Here is a 10,995-nt window from a genome sequence, read left to right as displayed (position 1 = left end):
AATTCAACGCTTCAAGAATATTATTTATGCAAACCTTTAGCACACAGCAGTGTGAAAAAAGTATTCATATATCAACGCAAAGGAGGATGGCATGCATGGGAAAATATATCTCTTAATATGAAGATAAATAAAAAGGGGAAAGGGGGGATTCACCACATTTCTGACAAGAAGCAGAGGATCCTAAATGTGAGAAAATAGTGTCCTACCAACCAAGAAAAAGTAATTCAAAAGGAACAAATTTGGGTAGTTTCAATACTACAATGGTTTAATGAATTAGAAAACTACCCATTTTTAGAACCTTGAGAGTTGTGACAATGTTAACATATAAGCAAAGGCAGATAAACTGAACATAGTAGCCTAGTTTGGGGAATTGGAAATTTTCAAAATGAGAAATGTAACTTTCTACCCTAAAATCTACCAAGAATCACATATTTCCTATATGATTGTTCATTTTTGATAAGGCATGAATTTCTCAGAATCATACTCCTCCATTCTCTACTCAGGTATAGCCTCCTCCAACATATTCTCAAGATCAAGCTCCTCCAAGCTACTCTCAAAATCAGGCTCTTCCAAACTACTCTCAAAGTCTGCCTCTTTCATAAAAGTTGATGAACAAATTGAAAAAATTGAAGACAAACTGATAAAATTAAGCAGAAATAATCGAGCATAAACTGATACAATTAAGCAGAAAAATTAAACACAATAGAAAAAATTAAGCCGAAAAATCAAACAAAAATCAAGGTACAAACTAAAATAAAAAATAATTACTCAAATAAAACTAAAATCAAACTAAAATCAAGGTAAAAACTATTCAAATAAACCTAAAATCAAGCACAAATTATCAATGATTTCTAGGTTTCCAAAAAACTGGAAAATAACTAAAATCAGGCAAAATAAAACTAAAATCAACTTGATAACTACTCAAAAAAACGAAAATAAAACTAAAATCAACAAAAAAAATAACAAATTAAAACATAATCAACACAAAGTAATAAACAATGTGAGCTGAAATCAGCAAAAATCAAACCAAAATCAAAACGAAAATAAACGATGAATGTATCCTAAAAATAATTGAAAAACAGCAAAATATAAACAATAAACTCACCTTGACGAAGAATTGATGAAGATTGAAGAAATAATGATGAAAAATCAGAGAGAAAGAGAGTAGAAAAACGGATGAACTTGAACGAGGAGAGAGAAAATTGCGCGTGAAAGAGGAAGGAGGAGAGAGAAAAAACGCAGGAACTTGATTTCAAATGAAATTGTTTTGTTTGACCGGGATTGTATTGTGACCGTTGGATGTAATTGATCCAACGATTATAATGAGTCCTCACATATAATAGAGTTCTCGCATAAGGGATGTGGTCTCATATAGTCATATGATCCCATTTCTATATATATAAAAGTTTTCAAGTTATATACAATTTGATATCATATCTTATCATATTTATAATTCTTTTTACAAATACTTAAATTTCTTAAGAATGATAATAAATTACTCCGTAAAATAGATGCATAAAAGATAAAAATAAACCCCAAGTCACAAACCACAATAGTCTACATTTATCTAAAAAAAAAAAAAAAAAAAAAAAAAAAAGACAAACAAACTACAATCCACTACCTCTTATTTTAAGGATCCTATGTTCATCATCCTACTTATATTACATCATATTACACTTGTCTTGTACCAAAAAAAAATAAAAAAAATAAAAAATATATAAAAACTTATATAATTAGACAAAATAGATGCATATGGTTTGTTTTTTTTTGTCATTTTTTTTTTTTGAAAAATTCCCGACTTCCCTTTTTTTTTGAGGAAAACGCCGGGAAAATATATTAATGATGATCAAGTTCCGCTAAGGTCATAAGACTTTGCGGCAACAGACCAGTACAAACATACTCATCACAGTTTCTAGTATCCCATCTTGCTACAAAGTGGGCTACAGTATTTCCCGACCTTTTAACATGCGAAATAGAGAAACGATCAAACATTAAAGATAAAGCTAAAATGTCATCTATCACGAGGAAGAAAGGAGAGCAGCCACTAGTTTTATGATTGACCCTGTTCACCACATTCAGAGCATCACTCTCCATTTCCACCCTTGCATACCCCATTCTTCTAGCCAACTTCAGCCCATACACTACTGCAGTAGCCTCAGCTACCTCCACTAACCACCCCTCTCCCCCTTTCCTCACAGCCGCAGCCAGAATGATACCCCTCTCATCTCTCGCTACCACACCAAGTTGAGAAGAGCCCCTGACATGCGCATCACAATTTATTTTCACCAACCACTCACGGGTTTACGCCAGCAAATTGCAGTAGGAGGTGTATTACGGGGCACAGAGGGGTGAACCTTTGCAGCATATTCATTATACTCCCATACCAATTTAGACATACCTGTTGCAATGGCAATTGGATCAATTGGTTCCTGCTAAAAAATAAGCTTATTTCTGCATGTCCACGAAGCCCAACACAGTGTTGCCCAGTTCATCATCTCATCTTTTGAGAGTCTGTCCTTCAGCCATAATACTCTTGTGGTGAAGCTATCCAACGGAGCTTGCGTAAGGATCACACTGAATTTGCTCACAGCCCATATATCCCTTGCTGCAGAACATTCGAACAGAGCATGGATGATGGATTCCTCCCCCCATCTGCATAAAGTGCATGTTTTATCCTCAAGAATGTGGCGATACACTAACCTTTCACGTACTGCAAGGAAGCCCTTGCATGCCCTCCACATGAAATGGCAAAGTTTCGGGGGGGCTTTCATACTCCAAATGAGCTTCCACACTACATCCCATGCGCTGTCCACTTCCAGTAAACCTCCAGATTTTCCAAACCAGTATCCCGATTGCACACTGTATTCCCCACTCTTATTCGGCCACCAGTACATAGAATCTCTTGGACATCTATTCGAGAGAGGAGTGGAAAGAACTGCAGCCCTTTCATCAGCAATGAAAGTGTTATTCACCATCTCTACATCCCACGAATTGCTATCATGATCAATTAAATCAATGACCCTTAAATTTAGGTCACTATCCACAGAGGGTGTAGCAACCCAAACTGATGTATTACCAGGTAGCCATGTATCACTCCACACATTAATCTCACTCCCATTACCAAATCTCCACTTCATACCCTCAAGGAGCAAAGATCTCGTACTCCACATACTCCTCCAAGCAAAACTAGGATCAAAGCCCACACTTGATTTCAATACATCACAGCTTTTGAAATATTTTGCCTTGAGAATCTTATGTACCAGAGTATCAGTGTTGTGGTGTAAACGCCATAATTGTTTTGCTAGCAATGCTTGGTTAAAATAGCGGAGATCACGAAAACCCATTCCACCCTTGCCCTTCGGTTGGCACAATAACTCCCATCTCTGCCAGTGCATCTTTCTCCCCGAGTCTGTGGAACCCCACCAGAATCTAGCCAATAAAGAGTGAATCTCATCAATTAAAGTATCGGGAATTTTAAAGATACTCATCATATATGTTGGGATAGTTTGAGCCACAGCTTTGATGAGTATTTCCTTCCCCGGTCTCGATAATAATTTCTCCTTCCACCCTTGAAGCTTCTTCCACAGTCTTTCTTTAAGCCCTGCAAAAATCACTTTCTTTGATCTGCCAATAATAGTGGGGAGGCCTAAATATTTTTCATGTTGCTCAACCTCCGTAACACCAAGAATCCCAATAATTTCCTCCCTTCGACTATTATCAACATTTTTGCTAAAGGTTACATCAGTTTTGCTTAGATTAACTTTCTGACCCGATGCCCTCTAATATTTGCTGATAATGTCAGCTATCACGGAGCATTCTTGCACATTAGCTCTAGCAAAAAGGATACTGTCGTCGGCAAAAAATAGGTGAGAGACACTTGGAGCTCCTCTACATACTCTAGCACCATGGATGAGATTATTTGTTGCTGCTTTATTTAATAAAGTCAAGAACGCATCAGCACAAAGCAGAAACAAATATGGAGAAATAGGGTCACCCTGTCTTAACCCTCTAGTCGGAGTAACGGATCCAGAAATTTTCCCATTAATTTTGAAAGAAAAATTAACGCTCTCCAGACAAGCTATTATACGACTGATCCACTCCCCGGCAAACCCCATTTTTTCCATTACCATCTTCAAGAAAACCCACTCCACCTGGTCATACGCCTTACTCATGTCAAGCTTCAAGGCGATATTTCCCTGTCTCCCACCACCTCCTCTTTTCATATTATGAAAGATCTCAAAAGCAACAATTGCATTATCAGTAATAAGCCGTTTAGGAACGAAAGCACTCTGATTATGTGACACCACCTCCCCTAAAAATTCCCGACTTCCTTATATGGTTTATATGTTGTTCAATTGTCTCGATTCAATTTATTTTAACTTTGACAATAAATAATTTGCATTAATTAAAATCTAAATATACTTATAATCAAATATCTTTTGAAATTAAATGTCAACGCAAATTTGGGAAAATAATTATCATATTGATACGGAGTATATTGTAAAATTGAGAAAAAAAAAAGATAATTATGGAAAGATATAGTCAAAGATTACAAATCGCCCCAAAATCACGAAATACTAAAAGAACATGAATATGAATATGGTATGGTATTGAAGATCTGGATTAACAATTTCTATGGTGTATTATACTTTAAGCATTGCTCCATAAAAATAAATAAGGAGGGGAAAAATCGAAGGAACATTGTAACAATCAAGAAACTTGCAACATTAATACATTATGAGTAATAATTGAGAAAAGATGGAAATGAATCAAAAACATGTTTAACTCCAGAAGATTAGAGATCAAGCAAAATAAAGTATGGGAGAAACTGAAAGAATGTTTTTGTTTTTGTTTTGTTTTTTATTTTTTATCAATTTTTTTTTTGAAAAACTAAAAAATCATCCCAAATTTCAAATCAACAGTTTATATTTTTTAAAATAATAAATGAAAGGTTAAGATTTGATCTAATATAATGGCCACAAACTTTAAAGTAAAAAATTGAAGCATAAATGTAATGATTATTCATTAATCTTATTGATTCCATGTATAATTTGGTAATTTGATGAAGTACACCATTAATGATGAATAAAGCTATCAAAATGGGGATGGAGATTTCAAAATGGGGATGAAGCTGTACAAATATATATATATATATATATATATATATATATATATATATATATATATATATATATATATATATATATATAATGTGGCTGACTTTTATCAAATTTAAAATTTATTTGTATGGTTGTTTATAATATTATAATTTCGAAAAAAAAAATTAGCCTCTAAAAGTAAGAAAACAAACAACACTTAGCTGACTAGTCATGAATTAAATGATGTGTAAATTAGATTTTTTAATTTTTTAAAAATGTAATATTTAAAGGCTAAAATTAAGCAACAAACATAATAAACGGTTCAGATTTAATCTCCTATTGTAGTCGTCCGTAGTCGTTCGACGTTCGTAGTCAAGAACTATGCTAGAAGCATCCTCTTAATTGAAGAACATATACATTTTTAATCAATAATCCTCGGTTCATATGCACATAAAACTTAACTAGAACTATATGTGCATGAGCTTCTACATTACCACAACTTTATTTTCCTCTAGCTATCTCTATTTAGGCACCATCCCCGGTATATAAGGTACTACGGTGGGACGAATCCATCGATTACCATCATAAAATTTTTCTGGAGTAAAACCATCAGCCTCGTGTTTACTAATATTCTTAATCCCATGCCACTTAGCACGCCCCGTCAATGTTGCACCAGGGCCTCTATTTTCAAACTCGGCAAAATAGCAAGTGTCTTCTGCAAATGTTCCTGACCATTGTTTCCAACCTTCTGCATCTATTGAGTCAGCCAAGTACGATTGCAAGATGATTGTTCGAGAAAACTTCTTTCGAGGTTGGCCTAAGAAGGCTTTGTTCTTATGGCGTAATGGGTAGTACAATGGATCTGCCATAATGGTACAATTTTGGAGTATGAACCCTGTTGGCCCTTTTATGTTTAATCGACCTTGTGCTGTTATTACGCAGTCTTGATCCTCTAATGGCTTGCGTATGACAAGCCTAGTGTTTTGAAAAACCGCAGCTGCGTTTCCAAATATAAAATCAATGGTACCTGTAATGGTGCAATGCCGATAAAATTGTCGATAGCTATGTGCATACAATGTGTTATGGTAGCCATTTATATGACAATTATAGAAAATTGACATATCAGATTGGACCAACAGAGCTATTGCTTGGTGCTTTTCTGCACCTGCTGAATTTTCAAAGCCTATATCCTTGGCTATGAATTTCCTTCCCATTATTGCTGCATTCAGTAAAAGAAAGATAAATAAACTGATTTAGTTGAAAGTTGGGCAATAATAAATGAAAATTCATAGTTAATGTGTATATGTCACAAAAAAGATCATAAAAGAAAACTTGGTGATATAAATATGTATGGTTCAATACAAATATAGAATAAGCTCAGGAATAGAATTATCTTACAAATTGTTGCAGTTTTATAGAGAGCAAAACCATCAGCAAAGCTCTTCTTCCCAGTGATTATCGTCTTAGTCGGTCCATCACCTATGAACATAACATTCGACATTGTTGCCTCTACTCGAACATCTTCTTCATAAGTACCTTCCTTGATGTAGATCACAAATGTTTTATTTACAATGGTTCCCACTTTATTTGCATCTATATGTGGTGCTTCCTTCAAGGCCTCCGTTATAGTTTTAAATTTACTGCTTCCATCTTTAGATACTATTACATCTGCCCTCATAGTCGCACCACGTTCATGAAGTAGTTTTCGCTCCCTTAAATCCGCCCAAAGTTGAGCCTCGCCTTCTTTATTAACTTTCCCTAAAAAACGACACTAGTAGAAGCTTTAGCGTCAAGTTTTTGATAAATTATTATTTATAATGTATTCATCATGTATGTAATACAACAAAACCTAAGAATTATTTTCTTCTTACGCTGAAAATTACAATTTGGAGTGATATTGCACTATTAATTGCATGTCATACACATACACACGCCAAATCTTTGAGTCTATATTGTAAATGTATACATAGTATATGACAATATCTAAAATGAGATAAGCACATTAGGTAAAATTTCAGGGTATAAAGCACCTTATTAAGTACAAATACATGTACATCGTGTATACAAACTATGAAATTTTTGTATAATCACTACTTTTCTTATCTCGTCCATAAAATAATTGTTCATCTTTAACTTAAATAAAAAATAATTATAATTGTATCACAATCACTAAATCCAAAAGGATTTATGCTCCCTAATTTCATCTTTTGAGTTTACCATTTCTCGGAACTTGACGCTATGGCTTATGAACTACATTGTCTCTTAACATTATTACTTGATTCGTTCCCTAATTATTGCAACAATTGCATTTTAACATTTTTATAGGTATGGAAAAATATAGTCATGTCGGATATTTTTAGATTCTTCCGATTAATATACTTTTATAATATTAATTTTATTTTATAATACCTCCATTTTATTTTATAATACCTCCATTTTTGATACTTTGACTGATGTACTAATAATATACTATAGACTCTTATTTAAATTAATGCATGGAAGGGTGTAGGAAAAATTAATAAAATAAAAAGAGATGGGATAAAGAAGTGTAAATACCTTAGCGTATGATATGAGGGGTAAGATAGTAAAACAAAATTTCAAAATTAAAAAAAAAAATGAATTAAGAAAAACCGAGTCGAACTTATAAAAAGGCTCAACTGAAAAGTGTGCTAAAATTATAAGAATAGAGGGAGTATTTAATTAAGATTGCAAATATATATTTGGATGCATAAATTTCCCATGTTGCAAATCTTGCAATAATACTCGGTGACAACACTTGTTGCTTTTATCTTTACTCATTCCTACAAAAAAATAAATAAGCCTCAAAAAAAAAAAAAAAAAAAAGGGGGGGAACCTCCCCATATCATATCCTGAAACTCTGTATCTTATAAAAGTCAAACGTTCTTATATCAAAAGAATCAGAATTAAAGGTATTACCTCCATTTCTTATTATGTGCACTAAAAGGATTTGATACAAACTCATAGGCAAAATTTATTTGTGAGTATTAAATAAATAAATGATAACAATAGAAATGCAAGTGATGATGAGAAAGACAGAAAATATTGACAACTTAGAAAAACAAAGTTAATTGCACATAATGTGTAGCAGCTATTTTTAATAAATGTCGCACAAATTAATATAAAACGGAGGTAGTGTGTGAAGAGCTAGTCCCCATTAATATCCTATATTAACATCTCTTGTTAATATAGTGACATTTTGGAAAATAAAAGCACTTCTCTTTCTCTCCCCTCCCCTCCCTGGCCTTGCCAACCATCCTCTCCCATGGCCACTCAATTTGTCTCTCCTCCCCTTCCATGGCCACTATTCCTTCTATCTCCTCCCCTCCCATGGCCTTGCCGAACATCCGACCACCATCGCGAGTCTAAACTGGCCGGCTGGCCAAATAAAAGACACCCTAGTAGGACATATGTAAAGTGGGCCCATACTAACCTCTTAGAGAAAGGGTGATGCTCGCGGAGGTACGACTGTCGTCTTAGTGGTTTTAATGGTTGGTGGTGGTTGTGGTCGTACGGTGGTCTGATGGTCGTGCTAGTGGTCGTGCGATGGTGTTAGTGGTGATGCGGTAGTCAAAAGGTGGATCTAGTGGTGGTTTAGTGGTGGTTCAGTGGTGATAGAAGAGAGAGAAAGGGGGTTTTGCTTAAGAATTTGCCAAAAAATCCTTGATATTAAAAAGTTATGTTGATATTGAATATCTACTTGTATTTTTTCGTGTGTGAAAGTGAAAACACTCAAACATACCTTTTTCTTCAGCACGCGATCGCTTGTGAGCTTGACTTGTATTTGTATTTTTCAAAGACTTAAAAATTGTATAGAGCTCAGTTGCAACATCCATGCTATTACAGGTAAGTTCTCTTGGACCATTTAACATTGACTTCATCTTCTCTTCGGCATCTCCGGTCGTATTTTCGAACGCATCGATGCAAGTTTCCAAGAAGGTCATGGAACTACTAAGCCAAACCCTCATGTTCTCGACACACTCATCCCTCTTACGAATATCAAAATGACCCATTTGGTCTATTGAACGTTTAAGGTCACCAATTGCATACTCCATTGCTTCTTTACATGCTTCCAATGCTCCTGCAGTTCTAGGATCATCCTATTAAATCATATATGATATATAAGTATTATTTACTAGATGAACGGGAAACTCTAATAATAAAACAAAAAAATCAATGAATTGTCCATATAATTACTTTTTATGATATCAAAAATATTAGATTTAAATCTTTCGTGACGACGACGACAACAACAATAATAACAACAAAGTCTTTGTCCAAAGTGACCTTGTCGGCTCACAAGATTTGAATTACCCCTTATTTCAATACAATTTCTTGAAAGTATTGATTCTTTTAATCTATGTCACACAAAATAGAATTTGCTGTTTCATTCAAATTGCTTAAAAATAATAGTTGTGTTACATTCAATTTGCATAAAATAGGATCATCTATGTATCACTCAAACTTGCAAGAGAATAAGGGTATCTATAGGTTGAATTTGGAAAATTAATTTTAACAGAATTTGAAATATTTTTGTCAAACCCATTGTAATTCCAATTTAATTTTTTACTTTGATTTTAAGAGAAGACATTTTTTCTTTACATTTGCTTTATCTCTTATAGAATATATGGAACAAATAAATAAATAAATAAAATTAAATAAAAGTATGATTTATTTTATGAAACACAAAATTGAGAGGAAAGTAGGTAGATTTATTGAAAAAAGGCTGCATTTAGCAACATAATAAAAAAAATGATAATAATGAAGTATATTTACCTTTTTAACCTTAATGGAACTAGATTTAGCTAAGGCACCCTCAAGCTTAACCACGGCTGCATTAAAAGTAGTTTGAACAATCTTGTTAGGATCAGATGTATGGACATGAGCAAGGGTTCTCTCGCAAGCATGGCGATGTTCAACTACATGGCATACTGATCGGGCCGCCTTGGAAGACGTCGCTAAGCCATCATCGTCGTCGTTATACTTACCTCCATTGCCCGTGTCCTTTATTCCTATAGTCACGGCTACAACCATTCCTAGCATCATTAAAGAAGATATACCAATGAAAGCTACCTTCTTCTTTTTTGTATGTTCGACATTGAAGTCATGATCGCCTGACATTTTATCTATTTATCAATTTGATGCATTAGCAATTTAACGTATGATAATTAATTTGTGATTATTAAACTTTTGTTTAGTACAATTTAGTTTTGTATAATTTTCTTAGTTGTTATTTTTTTTTTTTTAAATTTTTCTCTTCGCAAGGAGATTGCTTTCTTAATGTGAGGTCAATAGAAGAGATCGGAAGAATTGACAAGAACCATCTTTGTGATGGTGTTTTCCAATTATAGAATTCTAAAAGGGAATCTAACTAATCATCTCATGCCACATTTTTGGTGGCTAGAATTACGTACATGGTACATTTAATATTGTCACAATATATACTTTTTTTTTTTGACAACAGCAAAAGAAAGCGGACAGTAAAAAGAAAAAACAGCTAAAACGGAAGGTTAACCCTGCATTGTCTAGCAATGTCATTAGCTCTTTGAACCTCCTCTCTCGAGACTTTAAAGATTGCGCATTTCTGGAATTCCGCCCCTACTTTTCTTAACTCCTTGATAATCCAAGTTATCGAGACATCCTTTCCCGTCTCATCCTACAAATTATTCAACAAAGAAGTGGAGTCCGAAAAGATAAGGATTTCCTGCCTCCCTTTAGCACGAGCCCATTTCATTGCTTCCAGGCAAGCCCAAGCTTCGCATTGAATGATGGACGCTGCTACACCATGGCATCTTCCCTCTTCAAGGGCATATCCTTTGTTGTTGACCCTAACAGCCCACCCTACCCCTGCCCTTGTAGTATTCTTATCCCAAGAGTA

At 34.3% G+C, this 10,995-nt stretch overlaps 2 protein-coding genes across 2 annotated transcripts; both read right to left on the bottom strand.

The window, feature by feature from the left end:
• Positions 1–495: 495 nt before the first annotated feature.
• LOC110734814 lies at positions 496–4,223 on the bottom strand. Its single transcript, XM_021914959.1, has 4 exons — positions 3,897–4,223; positions 2,701–3,779; positions 1,887–2,257; positions 496–671 (listed from the first exon to the last, which is right to left on the bottom strand). The coding sequence occupies exons 1-4, from the start codon at positions 4,221–4,223 to the stop codon at positions 496–498; spliced, it is 1,953 nt and encodes a 650-aa protein (XP_021770651.1).
• A 1,211-nt stretch (positions 4,224–5,434) lies between these two features.
• On the bottom strand, positions 5,435–10,238 carry LOC110734845 (putative pectinesterase/pectinesterase inhibitor 28). The gene is made up of 4 exons (XM_021914987.1): positions 9,894–10,238; positions 8,860–9,217; positions 6,498–6,857; positions 5,435–6,318 (listed from the first exon to the last, which is right to left on the bottom strand). The coding sequence occupies exons 1-4, from the start codon at positions 10,236–10,238 to the stop codon at positions 5,621–5,623; spliced, it is 1,761 nt and encodes a 586-aa protein (XP_021770679.1). The 3' UTR covers positions 5,435–5,620.
• Positions 10,239–10,995: the final 757 nt, after the last annotated feature.

This window comes from Chenopodium quinoa, unplaced genomic scaffold, assembly GCF_001683475.1.
Source record: "Chenopodium quinoa cultivar QQ74 unplaced genomic scaffold, ASM168347v1, whole genome shotgun sequence".
Classification (NCBI taxonomy): domain Eukaryota; kingdom Viridiplantae; phylum Streptophyta; class Magnoliopsida; order Caryophyllales; family Amaranthaceae; genus Chenopodium; species Chenopodium quinoa.
The sequence above is the reverse complement of the archived record's forward strand: the minus strand, read 5'-3'. Positions and strand labels throughout refer to the sequence as shown.

Coding starts and splice junctions, on each gene's coding strand:
- LOC110734814 (XM_021914959.1), bottom strand. CDS start 4,223: ATGAAAAGAGGAGGTGGTGGGAGACAGGGAAATATCGCCTTGAAGCTT. Junction 3,780..3,896: donor ATCTCATCCATGGTGCTAGA/GTATGTAGAGGA, acceptor AGCAAATATTAG/AGGGCATCGGGTCAGAAAGT. Junction 672..1,886: donor TGATGAGTATGTTTGTACTG/GTCTGTTGCCGC, acceptor TAATTGTATCAG/TTTATGCTCGATTATTTCTG.
- LOC110734845 (XM_021914987.1), bottom strand. CDS start 10,238: ATGTCAGGCGATCATGACTTCAATGTCGAACATACAAAAAAGAAGAAG. Junction 6,858..8,859: donor ATCGCGTGCTGAAGAAAAAG/GTATGTTTGAGT, acceptor GTCGTTTTTTAG/GGAAAGTTAATAAAGAAGGC. Junction 6,319..6,497: donor CTATAAAACTGCAACAATTT/GTAAGATAATTC, acceptor TACTGAATGCAG/CAATAATGGGAAGGAAATTC.